Source organism: Oryza brachyantha, chromosome 6 (genome assembly GCF_000231095.2).
Source record: "Oryza brachyantha chromosome 6, ObraRS2, whole genome shotgun sequence".
Lineage (NCBI taxonomy): Eukaryota > Viridiplantae > Streptophyta > Magnoliopsida > Poales > Poaceae > Oryza > Oryza brachyantha.
In genome coordinates this window covers 15,142,424-15,169,345 of record NC_023168.2, presented here as the reverse complement: position 1 = coordinate 15,169,345, position 26,922 = coordinate 15,142,424, and the positions used below count along the sequence as shown (strand labels likewise).

The window sequence follows — 26,922 nt, the reverse complement described above, 5'->3', positions numbered from 1 at the left end:
CACACCGTTTGACAGTCCGGGATGTGTGCGTGTGGAAACAAGGGAATCTGGGGTTACGAAGTGGGGAAACAAACAGGGCCTTTATATCATAAGGATTGCATTCCAAGTTCATAGTTCACTTTGTCAATAATTTATCTCAATAAAGTATAGAGTTTTACTGATTATTATAAAGTTCGCATATCATATCACACAGTAACATACACATTATATAAGTCATTACAGAGTAAAGTGTACGTGTATACGTATTGACTAACCGAGGACTTCATGTTTACTTGCTAAAGTAGGCTGAGACATTTGAGATGATACTGTGTATTTATGGCATATGGGCCTATGAAAATTTCTTAGAAAAAATCCATATTATTTTTGACTGGTTCTGTTTTCTGACGGATTATGCCCTACTGTGTTCGTTTCTATTTTCGAGAAAAAATTCCAAATCTGTCTCGATTTTTGATATTTTTGAAAAAAAATCAGACTGACGATTTATATTCCTAAAAATTAGTCTGGAATCTGGGAAGTTTCGATCAGGTTTCATCCTTAAGGTAGCCTTTCCAACTCAATAACAGTGTGTATACTTGGCTGTACGTGTTCATTATACAATATTCCACAAGTAGGTAGATCATATTTCAACACGATTGCTTTCGTCTGATTGAAGTGTTTAACGCACATATTATGAACTTTTTCCTGAGCAGTTGCACTTGCACACATGGTTTGAACTTTGAACAATAATACACCAGCTGAGGCAGCTGATGGTTGCTAGGAAGACTCTGGTTTCCAAATTCCAGAACATCCTGTTGCATTGGACTCACGACATTTGAAAAAAGATGCTATATATATCAGGACAATCCTTTTGGCAGTAATGGAACGCAACCTGCAAGCAGCATGAGTGATTACGGGGTAATTGTTTGGGTTCTTTCCTAGAAAATCCAAATGACATATTTACATAAAAAGTATTTTATGAATAAAATTTTTATATGTGTATTCTTAGCGATAAAAAATTGATTCTGGAAACTAAACTTAGATGAAAACCTCAAAATTAACTCTAAATTTAAGGTTAAAAATTTAATTTTAACTTCTAAGTATAAGTAAAACAAATTCTAAGTATAAGTAAAACAAAAAGACAGAGTGCTAGTTTCGTTACGTTGTTTGACTGTCTGTCATAGTCCATTACTCCCTCAATTTTTTAAAGTATCGACTTTTTTTATTTACGTTTGACCATGTATTATTTAAAATGTTTACATTGGTAATTTTATTTTATTTTTGATTCAACAGAATCTAGTCTCCAAATTCGTTCATATCTATTTGGCTTCAAATAAAAAAGTATTTATAATAAATTTTCTGTTAAGTTTGAATCCTTTGGGTAACGAGAGATTCCAACCTTCCACTATTTCCAGCAATATGTATAAATGAAAATTTCAGTGTGAACTGACACGTTGGTCCATCAAAACTTTGCCTAATATTGCTCTATGGAATTAATGTGCCTGATGTTATTATTATTTTCATAGTATGCATGCATGCATGCACGATTAGCGAGAAAAGGTGATTACTATACTAGTACTTTAATTATTTGGCCATAATAAATTAATGAGGTGCAGGATCTTTTATGTTGATTAAAATAAAAAGCTAAAATTGAATGTTCAAGATTAACCAAGAGCTCCTACCACTCAAAGAGGTAAAAAAGAGCACGATAAACTGCTATAAAATAACTTTACGGTCATTTATAAAATATCTCAAGGTGGGTATAACCATGTGCTTGCCACCAAAAAAAAAAAAAAATACATCATGCTGCTAAAGTGCCAAAAGGCGAACATCTCAGCTAGTCTCTACCTAGCGACGAAAACGAATCGAAAATGGACGGAAACCACTTTTATGTTTTTGTTTTTATTTCCAAATCTTTTTGAATCGAAATCTAAATTGGAAACCTTGGATACAAAAATAAATTGAATGTTATCAAATATGAAAATAGAGCGAATATGAAACGAAGCGAATATGATAGCGCAAACTCATTGCATTATTTTTTTTTTCTAAAAAACAGATCAAAAATCCAAACTTTAGCAACTAACAATACCACTTTGGCTGCGTTTGGCAACTTGCTTGTTAACCGGCACAAAAAACATAGTAATAAATTAGTACATGATTAATTAATTATTAACTATGAAAATTAGAAAAATAGATTAATTTGAATTTTTAAAGCAACCTTCCTAATTTTTTTTGAAAAAAACACATCATTTAGCAGTTTGGGATTCGTGCATGCGAAAAACAAGGGAATCTAGGGTTACGAAGAGGGGAAACGAACATGGCCTTTATATCATAAGGATTGCATTCCATGTTCATAGTTCACTTTGTCAATAATTTATCTCAATAAAGTATAGAATTTTACTGATTATTATAAAGTTCACATATCATGTCACGAAGTAATTAAAGTACACATAAGTCATTACAAAGTAAAGCGTCTATCTGTATATATATTGACTAATTGAGGACTTCATGTTTACTTGCTAAAGTAGGTTGAGACATTTGAGCTGATATTATGTATTTATGGCATATGAGCCTATTGAAATTTCGAGAAAAAAATCATTATTGTTTTTTGCTGGTTCCGATTTCTGATGGATTATGCCTTTACTGTGTCGGTTTCTATTTTTGAGAAAAAAAAATCCAAATTTGTCTCGATTTCTGATATTTTTGAAAAAAAAAACCGACCGGTGATTTATGTTCCCAAAAATTAGTCTAGAATCTGGTAAGTTTCGATCAGGTTTCATCCTTACGGTAGCGTTTCCAACTCAATGACAGTGTGTATACTTGGCTGTACGTGTTCATTGTACAATATTCCACAAGTAGATAGATCATATTTGTCGGAGTCTGAGCTCCTCGAGCAGCAGTCCGGTGAACCCCTTTTGTGTGTTTGGCCCAAGGGTGCAGGGTTGAGTCCAAGGAAGCCTCGTGAATAAGAATGCAACCAAGAGGAATTATACAGGTTCGTGCCGCCGAGAGGCGTAACACTCTACTCCTGTTGCTTGAGCACTACGTGGATAAATGCATACAAGCCTCTGAGGAAAAGTTATGCTATGTCTTCTCTGGTCCATCCCCTCTAACGGTTGGGCATGGCCTCCATTTATAGTAGCAAGGAGACACCACAAACGCCATAGTCTTACCAACTACCGAGGCATGGGCTATTATTACGCTACGGCTTGTAGCCCATCATCGTACTTGGTCGACGCTGTGGCAGTTTGCTGGCGTCAAACTACTCTCGTCCGGTCCTATCCGTCAGTGGGTAGGTGTAGTGGACGGTCGTGTCCTCTTTACCCGCTCGCATTAGTCAGAAGGTTGGCGGAGGGGGCAACCATGCCTCTCTTGCCCGGTCCCATCGGTCAGCGTCTAGACCTTGGGATCAGCGACCACTTGGACCCAACGGTGTGAGCAGGGCAGCCGCCCTCTCTTCTCCACTACTGTCCGCCGCATTAAATGCGACGACGACGAAGTAGGATCAGACTATCATGTGGTGCTAGGGACGTCGCCGCCCTGTCAGGGGCACTTGTCCCCTTTTCGCCTATTTTTCTACAAGAAATGAACAGGGGGCGCATGTGCCCCTATGCGGCATGTAATACGGCGCAAGCGCACGTCCACGCCCATCATGCAGTCGACGCACGCTTCGGGTCCCCTCTCATCACATTAAATGCCTTGGTTGGGTGCCAAGGCTAGGTCCACCTCATAGTGGGTCCCGTGATGCGTAAGCCGTTCACCGAGGGGTCAGGAGTGCCTCGACCCCTCCGTTCGGCTGGCCAGCCTTCTGGGCCAGGGCCCCGAGGGCGCGCGCTTCCTAGGGCCCGACCCCCTTTGCCTCCTAGGCTTGGGAGTTCCTGGGCCCACAATTACCACGCGCCAACTGCTCAGGGGATAACCTGGGTCCATATCTCCGACAATATTTCAACACGATTGCTTTCGTCTGATTGAAGTGTTTAACGCACATATTATGAACTTTTTCCTGAGCAGTTGCACTTGCACACATGGTTTGAACTTTGAACAATAATACACCAGCTGAGGCAGCTGATGGTTGCTAGGAAGACTCTGGTTTCCAAATTCCAGAACATCCTGTTGCATTGGACTCACGACATTTGAAAAAAGATGCTATATATATCAGGACAATCCTTTTGGCAGTAATGGAACGCAACCTGCAAGCAGCATGAGTGATTACGGGGTAATTGTTTGGGTTCTTTCCTAGAAAATCCAAATGATATATTTACATAAAAAGTATTTTATGAATAAAATTTTTATATGTGTATTCTTAGCGATAAAAAATTGATTCTGGAAACTAAACTTAGATGAAAACCTCAAAATTAACTCTAAATTTAAGGTTAAAAATTTAATTTTAACTTCTAAGTATAAGTAAAACAAAAAGACAGAGTGCTAGTTTCGTTACGTTGTTTGACTGTCTGTCATAGTCAATTACTCCCTCAATTTTTTAAAGTCATTAATTTTTAGATCTACTTTTGACCATGTCTTATTTAAAATGTTTACATAATTATTATTTTTTTATCTTTGATTTGTTACCCATGGTATATCAAGTATGACTTATAATGTGTATATCTACATAAAAATTTAAAATAAGACGGACAATGTACATAAATTAAAATCAATGGCGTCAAATAAAAAATAGGAAGAGTATTATTGTTCGTATCTAGTGTACGCAACTACGCATGGAAAAACAAGAAATATGTCCAAGTACTCCCCCACATTAACTCTAGCAGATAAAAAAGCTGGAATTTCCATAGAAATAGAAAGGCTAAAATTTCCCATATTAATTAAAAAGAAAAAATAATCCAAGTATAAAAAAGTTTTATAAATATCTAAAAGTTGGCATGAAAAAAAATAAATAGAACGGAGGGAGAGTCCATGTAGAAATATAATATAGAAAAAAGTCAAAATCGGATAAAAAATTAAAAATAACCAATACTGATATACCAAGGAAATATGGCTGCCCGGTTAGCTTATTTTTGCACTTGGTAGTTTGGTCAAGCGGAGAAGAGGAAATGAGGGTCATTAAGGTAGCACGTTTGAACAACGACATCCCGTCCTCTAGTCTCTACTAAAATAAAATAAAATAAAATAAAATAAAATAAAGAAAAGCAACAAAACAAAGTTAGGGGTATGTATAGACATGAATGAACCGTTCAAAGCAGGGCGCAGCCTATTACTCTCTCCATTTCGATGCAAGACTTTCTGTCTTTACTTATATTTATATGGTTGCTAATAATTTAGACATATATATATATATATACATTAATCAATTAGCGAATTTAGACAAGGTTAGAAAGTCTTACAATATGAATTTCATAAGGTAGTATTATGTTATTGTATTTTAATTTAAGAATATAATAATTATGTATATTGTCTATATAAGTTGGTGAGTAATATTTTGTTTATTAATTAAACTTCAATCCATATGTATAATTTGTCTGTTCACACTTTAATTTTAAATTTCTAAAATGATAGTATATCTCTGTTCTAAAATATAACAATTTTCTGCCTATGCATTTAGACAAAATGCTATTTTTAAGGATGAATGTAGTAGTTATTAACTGGAAGGTAGAGAATTTCTTTCTCATTTTATCTGTCTAATTTTTGTATCTAATTATTTAGCTAGACTTCTAGTTCTATAATAGCATCACTGCTTAAAATACATGTGTTTTGTATGCGGTATAGCTACCTGCATATCTCTTTTGTATTATCATGTGTTCTTTATTTATATTACATTATATATTTTGTGTTTTTTGTCATAATTACCAGTCAAAAACGGCCCTGTAATCAGATCCTGGCCGCATTCGGTTGCCCGTTAATTACCCTCATATTCCCTAGTTTTTTTCGCTTACGCTTTCTAAATTATTAAACGGTGTATTTTTTTTAAAAAAATCTATAAAACTTTACTTACAAAATCATATTATCTATTTTATTCTTTTATAATTAATAATTAATTAATCATGTAATAATCTGTCATCTCACTACACGGCGAACGCGGCCCCTGTGCACGGGAACTGACCGCAGCATTAACCGTGCTTACTAAGGCCGCGTTCATCAGCGCTAGTAAGTTAACTTAACCTCTTATTTTCCGCATACATATTTCTCGAGCTACCAAACGATGTATTTTTGACAAAAATGTTCTATAGGAATTTAAAAAATCATATGAATATATTTTATATTTTATAATAATTAATAATTAATTAATTATGTACTAACCAATTATTATGTTTTTCACGCCGGATAAGTTAACTTATCACCCTCATATATATGGAACGCGGCCTAAGTACGTCCCCACGTCGGTCGGAGCATGAATGTGTTTAGTTTGCAAAAACATAAATTTTGGTGATAACATCGAACGTTTGGCTGGATGTCAGGATGGGTTTTTGAATACGAATAAAAAATGAATTTCAAAGCTCGTTTGAAAACCGTGAGACAAACATTTTTGAGCCTAATTAATCTGTCATTGGCACATGTTGGTTACTGTAACACTTATGACTAATCATGCATTAATTAGTCACAAAAGATTCGTCACACGATTTCTCCCATAACTGTGTAATTAGTTTTTATTATTTTATCTATGTTTAATACTCCATTTAGATGTCCAAAAATTCGATACGATGTTTTTGAAAGAAAAAAAAAGAAACTACTCATTTGCTAATTGGAGTAAACGGGAATCTAGCATCCGTGGGCCCCACGTACCCTCCCCATTTGCTAATTGTAGCAAAAATGTCAAAAGAGACCAAATAGTCCAAGCTCGTGGTGTCGTGCAGTGCAGCGACGTACGACGGAGGACGACGAAGACGCCCTGCCTGCTTTCCCTGGCACGTTCCCTCCATCTTCGCCGGGCAGCCGGCCTCCCTCTCCCTGGCTCGCTTTATAAATAAACACTAAAGCGGACATTTGGTTCAGACAAGTGGGCAAATATTACATCTCCCAGTGGCAGGCAATCGATAATATGGAGTCGTTGCTCGCAGCCGGTGCGGGAGGGGTCGTGGCGGCGGCCGTCGGGGGGCTCGTCGCCGTGGCGCAGCCCAAGAACCGCTCCAACGCGCCTCCTGGTAACAGGCCGCCGGACATCTTTTGGTGTTGTTGGAATTGTTTCACATTAAAAATTACTACGCATGAAGGAGTTATACTAATCTAAAAGTGGAAGATTGTCTTTATCTCGTGAGTTGAGCTAAGCTAGCATATAATAAAATTTGTGTATCCTAGTAGTCCATTGGTACATAGGCTAGAGCATTGTTTAGACTTTAGATAGCATCTATTTATTCACCTCGACGTTATTTACTTGGTGGGTCTAGACAATCTATGACCGTCTTTAACTGACCTAGATGGTTGACGGTATAATTCACTTTCTAGGTCATAAAATAAACGATAACCTATTATCTACTACCTCCGTCCCTAAATATTTGACGCCGTTGACCTTTTTATGCGCGTTTGACCATTCGTCTTATTTTAAAAATATATATAATTATTAATTATTTTCATATCATTTTATTTATTGTTAAGTATACTTTTATGCATATATAGAGCTTTACATATTTTATAATTTTTTTTAAATAAGACGAATGGTCAAACGCATATAAAAAAAGTTAACGGCGTCAAACATTTAGGGACAGAGGGAGTAGTATACATGGTGTAGGCTACCGTCTAGGAGAACACTAACGTCCATTGAAAAAAAGTAGTCTTTTCTATAGTAATAACTAGATGGTTCTCCCAAGCATTGCTACGGGAGAACTGTGTGATAATATAGTAGATATGAATTCTAAAAAAAAATTTTACCTACTATACTAATTTTTCACATGTTTATATATTTTTGTGCCTTTATTTATATCCATAGGTTATAAATGGTTGGGTTGTATAGTGTGTCTTTTGGGAAAAGATATGCAATTTACACTCTCGATGAATCATACAAAGGTTAAAAACAATTGAGGTGATGTGAAGAGATGCAATTTACATCCTTGATATATCATCCTAAGCCTAAAAACAATTACGATAGTATGGTTTAATTTACATCCTTGATGTATTTATCCTAAAGCTAAAAACAGTTGAGTTGATGTGGCTTAATTTGTAACCTTGATGTTTCATTTCAAGACTAAAAATAATTGAGGTGATGCGGCGTCATGAGTCAAGGGAGAATGACATAACTTTATAAAAAATAGGGATTGTGCCTTCCTCAGACTAAGTCAAAAGATTGAGTTATTTAAGAGGCATAGTATATATTTGTAATAATAAATGAAAAGACAAGATGAAAAGGTAATAAAAGTTTAAAATATTAAGATGGCTTGCATTTAAGAAAGAGTTGCAAGGTTAAAAACCGAATTTGAATTTGCTACTTCCTGTGTTTAACAACACGCATACTATATGTTATGAAATTATGTATCATGGTGAATCCAAAACATGAATCTTGTGATGTTGAGCTATAAGAATTTCAAGAAATTTTATGTTAAAAATACAAAAAATGACTCAGGACAAAACTAGAACAACATGTAGGTTAAAACAGAGGGAATATCAAAGGTTATTGACGTAGAATAGTCTTGATTGAATTATTATCAATATATAAGAGCAATATAGTGAGTGTTATTCCTCTGTTACTGTTGCAGAGCGATGTTCTCCCAACATCTTATTTACTCTCTATTTGAAAATAGGCATATATTATATCATACGTTGGTTCATTCTGAACATGGATTAAATTTATCTAGAAAATATAAACAACGAGACCAACTTTGTATCTTGTAAGGTAGTCGGATCAAAAAAAAAACTTTGTAAGGTACGCAGGTCATTCCCTTCTTAGAGACGTCGTATGATAGAGAATTTTTGGAATTCTCAACGTTGATTCGGTGGAGTTTGACCATGAAGATCCCTTGTGGTTGTAGATTCCCACGGAATCATATTTGTTTTCATGTGATTCTTCTTTTTTTTCTTGTTAATTTGATAACTACTAGTCATATGCATCTTAGTTATACAGATGCTGAAAATAACAGTAGATAAATTATATCATAATAATATAATTGACTCGGGGGTCAATAAAGCTTCCGTTATACTCCGTTCATCTCTGGATGTTTGACGCCGTTGACTTTTTTATACACGTTTGACTATTCATCTTATTTAATTTTTTTTAAAATGTGTAAAGCTATATATGCATAAAAATATATTTAACAATAGATAAAATGAAATAAAAATAATTAATAGTTATGTAATTTTTTTAATAAGATGATTTGTCAAACGTGTATAGAAAAGATAATAACGTCAAACATTTAGTGATGGAGGAAGCAAAAGATAATGGGTTGACTATCAACAGACCTTTGGAAACTTAAATCAGTCCCAAAACGCGTCCAAATTTGTTCTTTTTGTACAACGGGTTTTGTTCAGGTTAAATTGGCACCGATTTGCACGTACATGCTGTATTTTTCGTCAGACATCTATTTCGTTGATTAAGAGCCATATTTAAATAACTTTGTTTGAGTTATGTTTTAAAGTAACATCGTTTAAAAATTATTAACTTGCAAAATGGAAGTACTTACCATAGAACCTTTCAGATATGTGGTTATTTGTTGACCCAGCTGTACCTGTGTGTGTTGAGAAGAATATTCTTTTGATCTATACATCCAATGGATATTTTTACATCCTCATCTTTTCACTTTCGTTTATACTTATAAGCCAAAATTTAAATTTTCAATATTAAATTTAGAGTTAATTTTAAGATTTTGCAGCATAGTTTATTTTTAGTTTTGGTTTTTAAATCGCTTTAGAACATGTACATAAAATCTTTATTTATAAATTATTTTTTATTTATAAATATGTCGCCCAAGCAATCACCCCTTTAGTTAAGAGAAATTAGGAGGCGAAAGTTTGCCACGTCAGAGAGTTAGGGATGGCACTAGTGAAGGGGTGGCAGCGTCGCTATGGCTAATAGTAGAAGAATGAAACCAAGAAGAAGACCAGGAGTGTGAAACCATGTAGAGAGATTACAGGGAACACCTCGATCACACCCTATTTGGAGTGGGCGTAACGGTGACTATATTTATATATAGCCAAGTTAGGTACATTAGATCCTCAATTAGAGGAGCAATATAAGAAATACGAGATATCTACTGCTACCTCCGTTTTATAATTTATACTATAAGATATTTAATATTTTTTAAGTTTGACCATTCGTCTTATTTAAAAATTTAGTACAAATATAAAAAATGACAAATCGTGCTTAAAGTTCTTTTGACAATAAAGTAAGTCACAAGCAAAATAAATAATATTTTCATAATTTTTTAAATAAAACAAATGGTCAAACATTGTAATAAAAAAAATCAAACATTTTACGTTATGAAACGGACGAAGTATCATACAATAAAGGCTATACCAGTATCCTAATACCTCACTTATTTTAGTAATTAAGTTTATTCCATATGTTCATAGCTAGCACAATCTTAATGACAAAATGACACAAGAAAAGGATATAGCTGGAATCAGTAAATGTTAATTATATCGCATGAATCGTTAGGGTTTTTTTTTCATTTATGCAGAGAAGGCTTACCAAACAAACTCATTTTAAATTGTACTCCACTACAAAGGGCTTAATGATTAATTCTTTGTAATGCAGCTATCCCTGGCTTACCCATTATTGGAAATCTGCATCAATTGAATGAAACGAAGCCTCATCACACCTTTGCAAAATGGTCCAAAACTTATGGGCCAATCTACACTATAAAGACCGGAGTTTTTTCGGTAGTTGTGCTCAATTCAACTGAAGTAGCCAAGGAGGTAACACACGAGCTATCCTTTTTCAGCATTTCTTGTTACTTACTATTGTGTACATTTTTTTCTCCTGTACTTTGGACATGTGTGGCAACTTTTCATGTATTTATTGGTCAACTGCACCGTAGGCATATGAGCTATTTCCGAGCGCTCTACTGTCTGTGTTCAACTGTAGAGTGTTCTCGTAATTCTAGCTGAATGTTCATACTTTGCTACGGATAAAACATACTACCTTATCATATTATCATAAATAAATGAAAATATATTTTCCATGATCGGCGTTTATAGGGACTATTCACCTTAAATTTATTTTTTATATTACTATCCATATAGATTTAACAGTTTCTGTAATATTAGAAAGATTAATTAAGGATTACACGAAGGATAGATAAGGTGGTAGATTGACCTTCACCATCTCTATCCTCTTTTAAAATATAATATAGATAGTCAATACTAAGCTCCTCAGTTGTATCCAACATTTATCTTCAATACGTCGAAGTCTTCCAAATAAAACTTTCGTTTAATAGATTTGCTTAGGTGGACGTTAGGACAAAATTTAGATGGATTACTGTTTTTACATAAGATTGCATATAAATAGGTGTTGTTTTCTTATTCTTGTATTGCACTATAACACCTCGGGAAATATTATCTAATATGAGCTTATGCTTGAAATTATGTTATATTGCACTGTAACTCAGGAAATATTATCGCATATGATACTATAGAATTAGTAGCAATAACAAGAACTTATAGTATACGTCACTTTTCCAGGCGATGGTTGAAAAATTCTCATCCATATCTACTCGAAATTGGCCTAAAGCCATGTCGGTGCTAACTGATAACCGTATTGTTGCTGCCAGCGACTATAATGACTTCCAGAAAATGGCGAAACGTAACATTATGATGGGCATGTTGGGTTTTAATGCACAGGTACAAATCTCAACTAGTCTTCTTTATTAGAGGTTTTTTGGATATATACCAGGCACACTCAGTTAAGCAAGCTCTAACAATGCAATGATTGCATAAATTATTTCAGAAACAGTTTCGTGATACAAGAGAGAAGATGATCAGTAGCGTGATAAGAACATTGCATAAATTGGTTACTGATGACCCACATTCCCCTCTGAACTTCAGAGAAGTTTACATTACTGAGCTATTCGGATTGTCCTTGACCCAGGTTTGCATCAATGCCTCTGAACTTCTTGGAACTCAACAAATGATCACAATTGTTTCAATTTCAGAGTAATTAATTAGCAGCACTGAACACGATTTAATTTTATGAACCAACAAATCTACTGACCATGAGTGTCGCTGCAATTTTCAGAGTCTAGGTGAGGATGTGAGTTCAGTGTACGTGGAAGAGTTTGGGAGGGACGTACCCAAGGACGAACTCTTCCACGTCCTTGTGCATGACATGATGATGTGTGCAGTCATGGCAGACTGGAGGGAGTACTTCCCCTACCTCAGCTGGCTTCCAAACAAGAGCTTCGAAACGACACTGTTTACAGCACAGGCAAGACGAGACGCCGTGATGCACGCATTGATCAAGAGGCAGAAGGAGAGAATTGCACGCGGAGAGGTAGGTGCCACATGACAAGTTTCTAATCATTTTTTTATATCCAAGAAGCAAAAGTATTGAAAAACTAGCCAGTGTTTTCTGAAGAACTACTACTTTAATTTGCGTACATGCAGGCAAGGATATGCTACATGGATTTCTTGCTGGAAAAGAACAGCACACTGCTGACAGATGACCACCAGCTGATGCTGTTTCTGTGGGAGTCCATCCTTGCTTCTGCGGACACTGTCCTGGTGACAACAGAATGGGTTTTGTATGAGATTGCCAAGAACCCAGACAAACAGGCAAGAACTAATTGACTGTTACTACAGTTGATATATCTTTACTTTATGTCTTGTGCATTTCAGCGTATACGACAATTTTTCACATTTCAGTTTTTTGCGAAAAAAAAATACAAATAAACTCATTTAGAAACACTATCGAAAAATGGACCAATTTCTCGCCGAGGTATAACAGCTTGGCGCCACGATCATTGTGTGGCGCTGACCTAGGATCGATTGGGATATAAAATACACCGAGGTGAGGTTAGCGTACGTGGAGTTAGACCAATCAACCCCATCTGAGACGCCACGCATATAGTGTTATACCTACGTGGCGTTGAGAAATAGTTCCATTTTTAATAATGTTTTAAAAAATGATACTGAATATGTGCTCTCGGCGCATGCATCCCGGTCAGGAGCGGCTTCACCAAGAGATCCAAGAGGTCTGCGGCGGCCGGGCCGTCGCCGAGGACGACCTGCCGCGGCTGCCGTACCTCAACGCCGTCCTCCACGAGACGCTGCGGCTCCACTCCCCGGTGCCGGTGCTGCCCCCGAGGTTCGTCCACGACGACACCACGCTCGCCGGCTACGACGTCCCCGCGGGCACCCGGATGATGATCAACGTGTACGCCTGCCACATGGACGGCGGGGCGTGGGACTCGCCGGAGGAGTGGCTCCCGGAGAGGTTCCTCGGCGAGGGCTTCGAGGTGGCGGACAGGTACAAGACGCTGGCGTTCGGCGCCGGGAAGCGGACCTGCGCGGGGAGCCTGCAGGCGGCGACCATCGTGTCCGTCGCCGCCGCGCGCTTCGTGCAGGAGTTCCGGTGGGCGCTGCGGGAGGGCGACGGCGGCAAGGAGGACACGATGCAGTTCACCGCCCTGAAGCTTGAGCCGCTGCACGTCCGCCTCGAGCCCAGAGGAAGGGTGTGATCTCGAGCTGCTAGCTGCATGGAACGTTCAGTGATGATCCATACTAGCAATAACCACGCTGTACGTAACACCCAAAAACTACTCAGAAGTTTGTATTTTGTTTCTGTTTGTATTTATAATTTGAGATAATTTCGTTTCGTTTTCGACTTTGCTATGTCAAAATGGAGTTATCGATAAATAAAAGGGAAAAAAAAAGAAATTTTAGAAGTAGGCTGAGCCAATCTGGGCCAAGCCCATCAGTCTAGCCCACTCCCGCATCCTCTAGCCCCCAACCAAAACCCACGGCCACGGAGGAGAACGATCTTCCCCTGCCGGCCTGCCGATTTTTTTGAATTTTGAATTTTATTTATTAAATAATCTATAAATTAATTTTGTATTTCAAAATATCCTAAAACTAACCTCCAGCCGCCCTCTAAGAAGGCAAAAAGGTGATGTGGCAAACAACCACTCGACCGCGAGGGACGGCCGAAAACGGCGGCACGACGAATTTTATATTTAGCCCATTGCCGGCGGCAAGGGACTATATGTGAAATTCATCTTGCCGCGCGGGAATTTTGCGATTTAACAGTGATTTGATACATATATTATAATGTATTAAATTTTTTAATCACAAATATTTTCTTGGCTCAGTGGTCACCGTCTCCCTCTTTTGTCTGAGAGACCGGAGTTCAAATCCTCACATAGGAAGAAATATACTCCTACGAGAGTGAGCCAAGATAGTACTTGTGATTAAACAATTGCATATGTTATACATATATGTATGAAACCGTGGTTTAATCGAAAAATTTTCAGTTCAATTGCAAAATTCTCGGTCCTCCCTTGCGGCTGAGTGGTCGTTTGTCACGTCATCTTTTCGCCCTCCTAGAGGATGGCGGTATGTTGCGGTATGTTAGTTTTCTGATTTTCTGAAACACAGAATTAAATTTGCAAATTATTTTAATAAATAAAATTTACAATTCAAAAAATTCCCGGCCTGCCCCTTGACCCTTTTAGAAATATATTTTTACAAGTTGTCCTTTAAGAAGCTTAATTAGGAAATAGATCTCACAACAAGTTTAATAGCATAGCTAACTACTAACATCTGTAGTCATTCTAATAATCAATTCATCTAATAGTTAACTACAAAACATATATTACACTTAATATCTAGTCACACATGTCATACACACATGTTATCTTAGGGTCTGTGATAGTCTTTTATCACATCTTTTGCCTTTTTAAAATATGTTTAAAGCTGACTTGTAGTCTATTATTATACATGTTCTCACGTGACTCGTTGAATCACGTATTTGAAACAGACAGCTAGCTAGAAGCCTATCACACGAAGAATATAGTTCGTTATGGTTGGTGGTCCTCGTTTGTTTTCCCTCTTTTTTGAGAGAGAAAGAAAAAGCAAAACAAAATATTTGTAAATAAAAAATAATTTATAAATATATGAGTGTTTTAGTAATTTAAAAGCAAAAGCTAGAAAACAAAGTGCGATAAAAAACTCTAAAATTAACTTGAAAGTCAAAAGTCAAGATTAAGCATAAAAAAAACGACATGGTCGCTAACATGTGAACAATTAATGATCTTGACGTCGACATTTATCTCTACGAGTTGAGAGTAATTAACTCAAAAGAAACACCAAGTCATATACTCCCTCAGTTTATAGTCTTTGTTGTTATTGACAACGACATGGTTTTTTAAATTAATATTTCCTATAATTTTCTATTAAAGTATAAACGATAAATAAATATTTATTTTTATTAGAGTATTATGTATGACTCATCTATGCATATTATAGTATTTCCAAACTAAATAAATTAAATCAATCAATTTAAATTTCAGTATATGCTTATACGGAATTGTCAATACGATGAGACCTAAAATATTCCTGCAGGTAGACCATCGCAAATGGCCGATATATGAAAAATACAATGAACAAAATTGACGTAACCTATAGAAAATTTAGTTTCTGAGGTAGATCATTCAACACGACTACTTTCAGCTTATTCAATCGTGTTAACGCACATGTTATGGACTTTCTCCTGAGCAGTAACACATGGTTTGAACAAAACACACCAGCTGAGCCTAGTTTTTGCAAATCTGTGTGCTGGTCATTTGGACTCACTGACATGCGAAGTGATTGTTTGTCTTTTTTTTATGAAAGAAATCAACCGTTATATTTATAAAATAAAAAATTATGAGTAAAAATTTTATAAGTGTATTCTTAGCACTCTAAAAGGCTAGGCTGGAAAATAAACTTCGATGAAAAATCTTGAATCAACTCTGAATGTAAAGTTGAGAATTTAAATTTTAGCTTATAAAGTATAGAAACAAGAAAAAAAAATGGTGGCAGTTGGCGAGCTAAGTACTCAGTATAATTTAGAGAGAAAAACGTGCAACATACTACCTCCGTCCCTAAATGTTTGACACCGTTGATTTTTTATGCAAGTTTGACCATTCGTTTTATTAAAAAAATTTCAAAATTATTAATTATTTTTTTATCATTTCACTTATTGTTAAGTATATTTTTATGCATATATATAGATTTACATATTTTTTAAAAAAATTAAATAAGACAAATGATTAAACGTATATAAAAAAAGCGACGTCAAATATTTACGGACGGAGGGAGTATAAAAGTGTTCGTCTTGGCATGGACCGCAACCTGCAGTGCTGCGCACAGCATGACTGACTAGTCAATTTAGGTTACGTTGTTTGACTGCCAGTCATAGTCACATTGTATAGTTTTTCCATGAATATAGTTGATACATTCCCTCTCGTACATTACCCCTATATAAGTCACGTATATATATCCTACCCCAGTAAACACCTCCCACTACTAAACTACATGTATCTCGAAATGGATGGAATCACCGTGGTCGAGCACATAGTTATAGATGGACATAGTTATAGATGGATACATCGTCTATCACTAATAAATAATCTATCGTCAATATAAGCACGTATATCAAATCTAGAATTTAAATACGGATAAACAAATTTTGCCACATGTAATTTACTTGAGCCACGTCCACTTGATATATGTACGTGTATATATGTGTATGTTGTGTGTGTATATATGTATGTGTGAAAAATAAGTCAAATAGTTGAGATGGTCAATTTTGCCTCCTAACCAAGCATAATTTGGTCTTGCCCAATTTTGCAAAAATATACCTATGTACCAAAATTTGATAATGCCTACTTAGGCTCCAAACCAAATCAACAAATATATATATGCACAATTTTAATAACCAGATTATTCAATAAAAAGATATGTTGACTCACTCAGGCTCTTCAAAAACATATATATATTTAATGAGACAGAATTAAACACAGTTGCTATGGATGCATTTTTCTTGAAAACAATGTTATATAGAGACAGATACTGCTCTACAAAAGAATCATTATCAATCCTCCTATCCTCCCAAAAACTAACACGTTTTCCATTCTTAATCACAAAAGTTCTCATACTTAAAAACATGTCTTCAACTTTTATAGGCTTTGCTCAAAGGTGAAGTCCCCCGGTTTTCTCTGAACTTGTGTGATTATTTGATTCTTCATATATTTCCTACTAAGTAAATTATGCCATATGTCATCCACACTACATAACTTAAACAACCATTTAGAGACACTTAACTTCGTATATCTACGTTTTTAACATCAAATTCACCATGATCCTTTGGTTGACATATGATATCTCATCTAATCATACTATACTTTTTCGTATGACCATCACTTTGCATATATATATATATATATATATATATATATATATATATATATATATATATATATATATATATATATATATATATAAGCCTCTATCCTACTAACAGGTGTAACTACTCTCTTTACGCGTCTAACGTGCAGAAACACCTCTATACATATTTCTTATCTCTTCCAACAGAAAGTACAAACTCTATACATGTAGTTATATCATTCACATGAGATTTAATAGTGTCCATACTTTTTGTTTGGTGGGAGTAGAAACAGTTATGGAAATATTTTTCATCATGAACGTGCAGAGAGTAACTACACCTGGTAGTAAGATCTAATTTTCCTATATATATATATATTTGGATCTATAATAATAATTTTTTTCAGGTACTCTAGGAACTTCGAAAAAAAAAGATCATAAGCATAGCAAGACTAATTAAAACTGAATTAATCAAAACCAGTCTACCACCTACTAACATTTTTTTTTTCCTTTCCAACTGCTTAATTTCAATTTCATATGATCAATCTCGAGACCTTCATCTCGTCCTCCAAAAGATGATCGGTGGTCAAGATTTTTGGGTGACGTGGCTTAGTGTATATTGAACTTTTGGTTTTATGCGTGTATAGATATATAGAGATAAGAGGAAAACAACAAAACAAGGTCAAGAGTATATGCATGCATCAATTGTTCGAAGCACGTGAACTGACCGCACGATATATCTCGGCATGCTTGCGTACGTTATCGAGCTAAGCTCAGAATAATTACTGCTCCCTGTATTATGTAATATAAGATGTTTTAGCTATTTCTATATTTATATATTAAGCAAGAGTATCTCTATTTTTAGCTCTCCATTTATCTATTTAGATAACTGGTCAAAAAGATTTCTTTTCATATTGACTATATACTATAACAGTATCTCCATTTACAACATCTACGCAATATACGTGGGGCACATAATTTCCAAGACAATTTTGGATGGCCAAATTTTGCAAGTAGGAGGAACAGCTAGCCATCCGTTTGATAAGTCTGTTAGAGGTTGAATTTTTATCAAAATTGCTAAAATTTTGCTTGGAGAGTCATGTAGCAATTATGTTGAAGATGTTCTAAGATATATTATTTATATAGTATAGATTTATTAGCATCATATAAATTTGAACAATGGTAAAAAATTTTACGCTGAAACAGAGGTAGCACATACTACTAAGGCTGCATCCCATTCTTTTGAATACATTGTTCTTCAGTTTTTACGTGCACGCTCTCTAAATCACTAAAAGATGTTTTTTTTGCAAAAAAATATTCATATTCTATATAAAATTTGATTACCTCACATTCGTAAAAATACATTTTAAATTTTATAATAGTTAGATCCATTATTTATACCATGAGTAGCTATCACATAAGTACATAATCTTTCGTATTACATCCAACAAAAGAACTTAGCCTACCCAGAAGAAATTAATTAAACGCCACATGGCACCATGTGCATGCGTCGCCGGTCCTACCCGGCCGATGTTTTTTTGTTGATAACAACAGCAAAATAATGTTCAACATTCGTACAGCGACGGACGATCGAGGACACTTCCACGCATATTCATTCATTCCTCGTTCGTCCGTCGACGGACGGAAACGGCCAGTACGTCGCCCTTATAAATCATAGAGCGGCAAGCAGAGTTCGTTGTGGTGCAGTAGTATATCCCAGCTAGTGCGTGTGTGAGTGATCGATCTGGTGGTGGCCGGCCGCCATGGAGTCGCTGCTCGCAGCTGCCGGTGCGGGAGGGGTCGGCGCGGCGGCGGTGGCGGCCGTCGGCGGGCTCGTCGCGGCGGCCACGCTCACCGTGGCGCAGCAGCCCAAGAACCGCCCCAACGCGCCTCCTGGTAAACTGCCCACACCATCCGTCTCTCTTCTCTCTCTCTCGTGTTGGATCGATCAGACCGCAGTTGTCTTTCACTGTCCGTTCCCCGTTCATCCGCAGTACACCTAGTTACACATCTATGTATAAAGTCAAAAAAAAATCAGATAGTTTTGAGAGTACAAATATTACAATTGTGTTTTTCTTTGTTGCTCTCTATATATAATAATTTGAAGATAAAACTTTATACATAGGTGTAACACCATTAGAAGTACATTCAAAAGTTTTTCTAGAATTTTCTGTGATATTCATTAGTTATTGTACATCGGAAAGCTCATGTGCACAACATATTTTCCGTTTTAAGATGGATAGTACCTATTCATAGTAATAAACAGAGCAGACAAGATGAAGTAGTGACTAAAATATATAAGATGACTTACATTTAAGAAAGAGCTGACAAGGTTGAAAACATGTCAAATCTAGTATTCTTTTAAGTCAAACATTTCTAGTACCTTTGACCATTAATTTCTAGAAATTCGTATATTTTAAAAATAAAAATTATATATTATGAAATAATGTCCCATGGTAATATAAAAGTATAAACCATGTAATTTTGCACTTTATAAATTTCAAGAAATTTATGGTAAAAATAAAAATAGTTGAATTAGGATAAACCGATAAATAGTACAAACGAAGGGAATACTTAGGTATAATAGTACAAAAATGATTATATTATTATCAATATTTCTGATGGAGTATATATAAGATCTAGTAATATATTTACGGTGAGTTTTATTCCCCTGGTACTATTGCAGCATGGTGTTCTTTCGATATGTTATTCACTGTAATTCTGATTCATATTATAATTCTGATCATAAATCTATTTTTGTGATTAAGAGCCAAAAATATTTAAATATTTTAGATATGTTTTCATGTAACTTAGTTTTGAAAATATTAACTAGCAAATAGAAGTAGTTATTCTGGATTCTTTCATATAGAGCAATTTTATAGTAAAGTACTAAGAGGTATAAAAATTTTAGTGTAAAACTTAGTCTCTCGATACCTTAGATATGGAGGTATCAAATTTTACATAGAAAAAATGGTTCCTTTTGGTACTTTCTTAAGAACCGTAAAATTGCTTAATAAGACTTCCGTGGATTGAGAGTGCAAAATAGTGTATGCATCCATTTAATCTCTTAGCTCATCTTATTATGTTTACTTTACTCCATATGTCATCATCTACTATGTGCACAACTGGCATGGTATTCCTACTCAAAAATGACACAGGGAAAGGAAAGATAGCTAGAATCAGTGAATATTAATTAAAATATTTATGCAGAGACAACTTACCAACAAAACTCATTCCGAACTTTACACCACTACAGTGGGGTTTAATTAGTACTCATATTATTAATATTTTTGTAATGCAGCTATCCCTGGTTTACCCATTATTGGAAATCTGCATCAATTGAAAGAAAAGAAGCCCCATCAGACATTTGCAAAATGGTCTGAAACTTATGGGCCAATATACACTATAAAGACCGGAGCATCCTCGGTAGTTGTACTCAATTCAACTGAAGTAGCCAAGGAGGTACCTGCATGTTGTCCTTTTTCAGAAGTTACATGCTAATTTGCACATATTCTCTATTTACTTTAGGCAAGTGTGGTGATTGGTTTTACATAAGATTGCATTATATATTATGTTTTGTTTTATTTTTCTTGTATGATTACTTGATGGGATTGTATAAATCAAGATATTATTAATGATCTTATATTGGACTATAAATAACAAAAATTGATAGTCTGTGCCACTTTTTCAGGCTATGGTTGAAAAATTCTCATCCATATCTTCTCGGAAGTTGCCTAAAGCCATGTCTGTGCTAAGTCGTAATAGAATGGTCGCTGTGAGCGACTTCGGTGACTTCCAGAAAATGGCGAAACGTAACATTATGTTGAGCATGTTGGGTTATTCTGCCCAGGTAATAAATCTCAACTACTTTGCACCCTCATCTCTCTGATTATACTTATGCTAATTGTAACCCAAAATTTAAATTTTATACTTTAAATTTAAGTTGATTTTCAGGTTTTTACCTCGTAGTTTATTTTTCATCCTATGTTTTTAGATCATCGAGAGCACGTACGCTCAATTAGTTAAGCTCTGACAATGCAATGGTCGTACAAATTTCAGAAACAGTTTCGCGATGCAAGAGAAAGGATGGTAAGTAACGTGTTAAGCAATTTGCATAAATTGGTTACTGCTGACCCACATTCCCCTCTCAACTTCAGAGACGTTTACATTACTGAGCTATTCGGCCTGTCCTTGACCCAGGTCTGTATTGCCTCTGAACTTGAAACTCTCCAAAATGTTCCATTTGTTATTTCTGGAACTGATCACGCTTGTTTCAATTCCAGACTGATTAGTACCACTGATCATGATTGTCATGAACAAAGAAACAATCGTGCTGATCAATTGATCATGAATGTTGCAATTTTCAGACTTTAGGTGAGGATGTGAGTTCAGTGTATGTGGAAGAGTTTGGGAGGGAGATATCCAAGGACGAAATCTTCCATGTCCTTGTGCATGACATGCTGATGAGTGCAATTGAGGCTGACTGGAGAGACTTCTTCCCCTACCTCAGCTGGATCCCAAACAAGAGCTTCGAGACAGCGCTGTTTACTGCAGAAGCAAGACGAAACGCTGTGATGCGCGCGTTGATCAAGAAGCAGAAGGAGAGAATTGAACGCGGAGAGGTACTTGCAACTTTTAGTTATATAATAGTTTGTATCGAAGAAAGGGATAAAAAAAATAAGAAAAGAACTTATGTCTGAAGATTATATCTGAAGAATTGTTGTGATACATGGATGCAGGCAAGGACATGCTACATGGACTTCTTGCTGGAACATAACAGCACACCGCTGACAGCAGATGACTACCAAATGTTGCTGTTTCTGTGGGAGTCCATCCTTGCTTCTGCGGATACTGTCCTGGTGAACACGGAGTGGATTATGTACGAGATTGCCAAGAACCCAGACAAACAGGCAAGAAACTAATGGACTGATTTGATATTAAGGCCCCATAGGAATTTTAGAGGATCTTATTCCTATAGGAATTTTTCGTACAAAGTCATTTGAATTAAAGGAATGAATCATAAAATTCCTATAGAATACCTATTTCCATATAAGTTTTAGAGAAAATTTAATAAGAGATAGAACCTCATGCAAAAAATCATTTGAGTCTTTATCTCTTCTCAAATTCCTATGTTTTTCCTGTGGTCCAATCAGACGGCCATTTGTACGATTTTTTCTGTGTTTTGCAATCTTGTTTTTTACACTTACATTCCTATTAGAATCCTATATTTTAAATATTCCTCTGTTCTTTTATTCTTTTGATTCGAAGGACCTAAAGTTAATATCTTTGTGTCAGATGCATGCATTTCAGAAACCAAACTGACACCTGAACATCTCGATCATGCAGGAAAGGCTTCTCGAGGAGATCCGCGAGGTCTGCGGCTGCCGGACGGTGACCGAGGAGGACCTTCCCCGGCTGCCGTACCTCAACGCCGTCTTCCACGAGACGCTGCGGTTCCACTCCCCGGTGCCCGTGCTGCCCCCGAGGCTCGTCCACCGCGACACCACGCTCGCCGGCTACGACGTCCCCGCGGGCACCGAACTCATGATCAACGTGTACGGCTGCCACATGGACAAGAGGGCGTGGGACTCGCCGGAGGAGTGGGCGCCGGAGAGGTTCCTTGGCGGCGAGGGCTTCGAGGTGGCGGACAGGTACAAGACGCTGGCGTTCGGCGCCGGGAAGCGGATCTGCGCGGGGAGCCTGCAGGCCATGAACGTCGTGTCCGTCGCCGTCGCGCGCTTCGTGCAGGAGTTCCGGTGGGCGCTGCGGGAGGGCGACGGCGGCAAGGAGGACACGATGCAGTTCACCGCCCTGAAGCTTGAGCCGCTGCACGTCCACCTCGAGCCCAGAGGAAGGGTGTGATCTCGAGCTGCTGCCTGCATGAATGCACGTTCAGTGATGGTCGATGCTAGCAATAACCACGCTGTACGTAAGACCCAAAAAGCTACTCAGAAATTTCTGTTTGTATTTATAATTTGAGATAATTTCGTCTGGTTTTCGACTTTTTGCTATGTCAAAATGAAGTTATCGACAAATTAAAAAGAAATTTTAGAAGTAGGCTGAGCCAATCTGGGCCAAGCCCATTAGTCCAAGCCCACTCCCACATCCTCTAAGCCCCCAACCAAAACCCACGGAGGAGACCGATCTCCCCTTGTCTTTGTAACATTTTGGTCCTTTTTAAAAATATACTTTACAAATTGTCCTTTAAAAAGCTTAACTAGGAAATAGATCTCACGTGATTTGACGAATCACGCGTTTGAAACAGACAGCTAACTAGCAGCCTAACACACGATCGAAGAATATAGTTGTATGGTTGGTGGTCCTCGTTTGTTTTTCCTCTCTTTTTTCTGAGAGAGAAAGAAAAACCGAAACAACATATTTATAAGTAGAAATAATTTATTAATAAAACTTTTATATATGTGTTCTTATCGATATAAAAGTAAATACTAAATAAAAATAAAATATGATCAAAAACCTAAAATTAACTCGAAAGTTGAAAGTTAAGGTTAAGTAGGAGCAAAAGGACAGGGTTGTTAACGTGTCAACAAATAATGATATTGACATTGATATATATCTCTGCAAGTTCATAGTAATTAACTCAAAAGAAATACCAAGTAATATACTCCCTCCAGTTTGATAATTTTTGTTTTTTTACAAAGATACAGTATTCCAAATTAATATTTGCCTAAGTTTCTATTAAAAAATAAACAATAAATAAATATTTAATTTTATTAAAATATTCTATGTGAGTCATCTACGCATATTATATTACTTTTGAACTAAATAATTTAAAATTTTAATCAAAATTTTACTATAGTCTCATCCAGAATGATGAGAATTATGGGAACGAAGGGAGTACGTGGCCGACCGCCGTAGTTCCCTTGCATGCGACTTAACCACAATATATATGTGCACCGGGTGAAAGCACTTATGAAAATTCCCGATGTTCCAAAAATTACCGACCGAAGAAAACAAAAATGGTAAATAATATGGAAATGATTTTGCTATTTATCTACCGTTTTGTTGGTAAATGGTATTATCATGGTAATTACTGTTTATAAATATGGAAAATAAATACGGAAAGATACTTTTTTTTGCAAGACCCGTAGCAAATCCCAAAACCATCAACAATGGTTCATCCTTCCACAAGGTGACAAGCGCAATGGTTAGCATTGTCTAGTGTCTACTTTTCTATACCTCGTTTTATCGTGGTTTATGGATCTACTTCTGCTTAAATATTGTTAAAATCTTAAACTTACTTATGCAGTTCATTTTCTGAAATAAATTTCTCCGGCCATTATCGACATGTTTCCGATCGAATAATTCTATTTCTGATATACGTTATTTTCAATACCGTTTTCATTCCCGGCTTACCGTTTCCAATATCGTTCACGAGAAAGAATACGGATGTGAAAATGGTTTGTCTATATACTGACTTTTTCTGAACCGTTTTCATCCCGGTGTGCACGTACGTGCTACTAGGCTGGGTCCATTAGTACAAATATTACAATAATGTACGCACATACCTGATTATCGACCTATACCGTAAGCCAATAACAGTCAGAAAAAAAAATACGGTTTACCGACAGAAAAACAGCCTTATCATTTCACCTATAATAAATAAGCAAAATATATATTAGCAATTAAAAAATAGTTTATGGATAAAGTATTTTACATATGTACGTGTTTGTATTACTCTAAAAGCAAATGCTATCAAGTAAAAAAACCAAAATTAAATCTGAAATTAAATCCGAAAAAAATAAATTTCAGTATATGCTTATACGGAATTGTCAAAACGATCAGAGCTAAAATATTCCTGCAGTTAGACCATCGCAAAAATGGCCGATATAAGAAAAATACTATGAACAAAATTGACTTAGGAAAACCTATATATAGAAAATTAAACTAGTTTGTGAGGTAATCATTTCAACAAGACTATTCGTCAAGCGTGCTAACGCACATGTTATGGATTTTCTCCTGAGCAATAACACATGGTTTGAACATAACACACACACCAGCTGAGCTAGTTTTAACAAATCTGTGTGTGCTGGCCATTTGGTACTCCACTTGGCATGCAGTTGGCCACTTGGCATGGATGACTTGTTGATTTAGGTTACATTGTTTGACTGTCGATCAGCCATGGTTTTTCCATTACCCCTATAAGTCAAGTATATATACTACCCAGTAAGCACCTCCCAAATCCCAATACTAAACTGCCTATATCTTGAAATGGATGGAATCATCGTGGTCGATGGATACATTCGTTACATTGTCCATCACTAAAAAAATAATTAGTTATAAATATAAGCATGTGTTTAGATCCTACCACCCGGTATAGTTACACCCCTCACGTTTAAGGTGTAGAAATACATCTATTCATACATGCATATTTCTGTTTTCACCCAGCAAAAAGTATATATACATACACATACATATATATATATATATATAAACATATATATATATATAAACATATAATTATACATATATGTATGTATATACGTAGAGGATTTTTATCATCCTTGAAAAAGTACTTCAAGATATCATATTTTTTATGTAAAGAGTGTGGTACATTAAGGTATATTGTACCTTGAGGTACCAAAAATTTATACTAAAAACTTTTTTATCATCCTTAAAAAGTACCTAAAGGTACCAAGAATTTTAGTACAAATTTTTGATACCTTAGGGTACCACACTTTTTACACTAAAAAGGATGGTAAAAAGCTCTTGTACTAAAATTGTTGGTACCTGAAGGTACTTTATAAGGATGGTAAAAAAGCCCATATACGTAAATATGTAGAACATATTCTTCATTTAATATGGTGCACACATCTTAAAGATATATGAATGGCTAACATTGTATGTACACGTGAACATATGTTCTAAAAATTCACTTTATATATATAAAGCATATATCCTACTAACTATCGGGTGTAGTTCCTCCCTTTACGTCTAAGCTACAGAAATACCTTCATAAATATTTCTGCTCTCATCTAGCAGAAAGCATAGACTCTATACATAATTGTATTATTCATATGGGATTTAACGATGTCTATGTTTACTGTTGGGTGAGTGCAGAAATAGATATGGAGGTCTTTCTGCCACCTTAGACGTGAACAAATTAGCTACAACTAGCAGTAGAATCTAATTTTTATATATACACGCGCGTATGTATGTATGTATGTATGCATGCATGTATGGAAAAAAGAGCCACATAGTTGAGATGGTCAATTTTGACTCCTAAGAAAACATAATTTGATCTTCCCCAATTTTGGTCATCTCAAAATATACACATGTACAAAAATTTGAGAACGCCTACTTAGACTCCAAGCCAAACCAACCCATAGTCTTTTAGCATAAAAATGCAAGTTGCACGCTAAATTACACGTAAATTGAAAAAAAAACTTAAAAAGTTAAGAAATACCATTGACAAGCCTTTAATTCTTAGAAATTTCGTCGACGAGTGGGGTCCTATGAAATATCATCATACAAATGACTTCATTCAACAAATACCATCGTCGTTAGAATTTCATTAGCATCCCACCGTTAAGTGTTATACTTAAAATATATTTAGTTATAAATCCAATCACAGCAAAAAATCATAATTATATAAACTTTTTGAATAATACGAAGGATAAAACGTGTAACAAAAATTCAGGGACGTCATCTAAAATTAAGAGGGGGTACATCACTCGCGTGCCTCCAGGC

General features: G+C 35.9%; 2 protein-coding genes across 2 annotated transcripts; both read left to right on the top strand.

Annotated features, from left to right (window-relative positions):
- The first annotated feature begins 6,937 nt into the window (after positions 1–6,937).
- Positions 6,938–13,712, top strand: LOC102701085 (ent-sandaracopimaradiene 3-hydroxylase-like). Its single transcript, XM_006656113.3, has 7 exons — positions 6,938–7,070; positions 10,610–10,770; positions 11,536–11,694; positions 11,801–11,941; positions 12,089–12,343; positions 12,457–12,624; positions 13,017–13,712. The coding sequence occupies exons 1-7, from the start codon at positions 6,968–6,970 to the stop codon at positions 13,527–13,529; spliced, it is 1,500 nt and encodes a 499-aa protein (XP_006656176.2). The 5' UTR covers positions 6,938–6,967; the 3' UTR covers positions 13,530–13,712.
- Positions 13,713–18,930: 5,218 nt separating this feature from the next.
- On the top strand, positions 18,931–23,372 carry LOC102719498 (ent-sandaracopimaradiene 3-hydroxylase-like). Its single transcript, XM_015838131.2, has 7 exons — positions 18,931–19,110; positions 20,516–20,676; positions 20,906–21,064; positions 21,274–21,414; positions 21,582–21,836; positions 21,954–22,124; positions 22,561–23,372. Exons 1-7 carry the CDS (start codon positions 18,978–18,980, stop codon positions 23,074–23,076), a joined length of 1,536 nt encoding a protein of 511 aa, XP_015693617.2. The 5' UTR covers positions 18,931–18,977; the 3' UTR covers positions 23,077–23,372.
- The last annotated feature ends 3,550 nt before the right edge of the window (positions 23,373–26,922 follow it).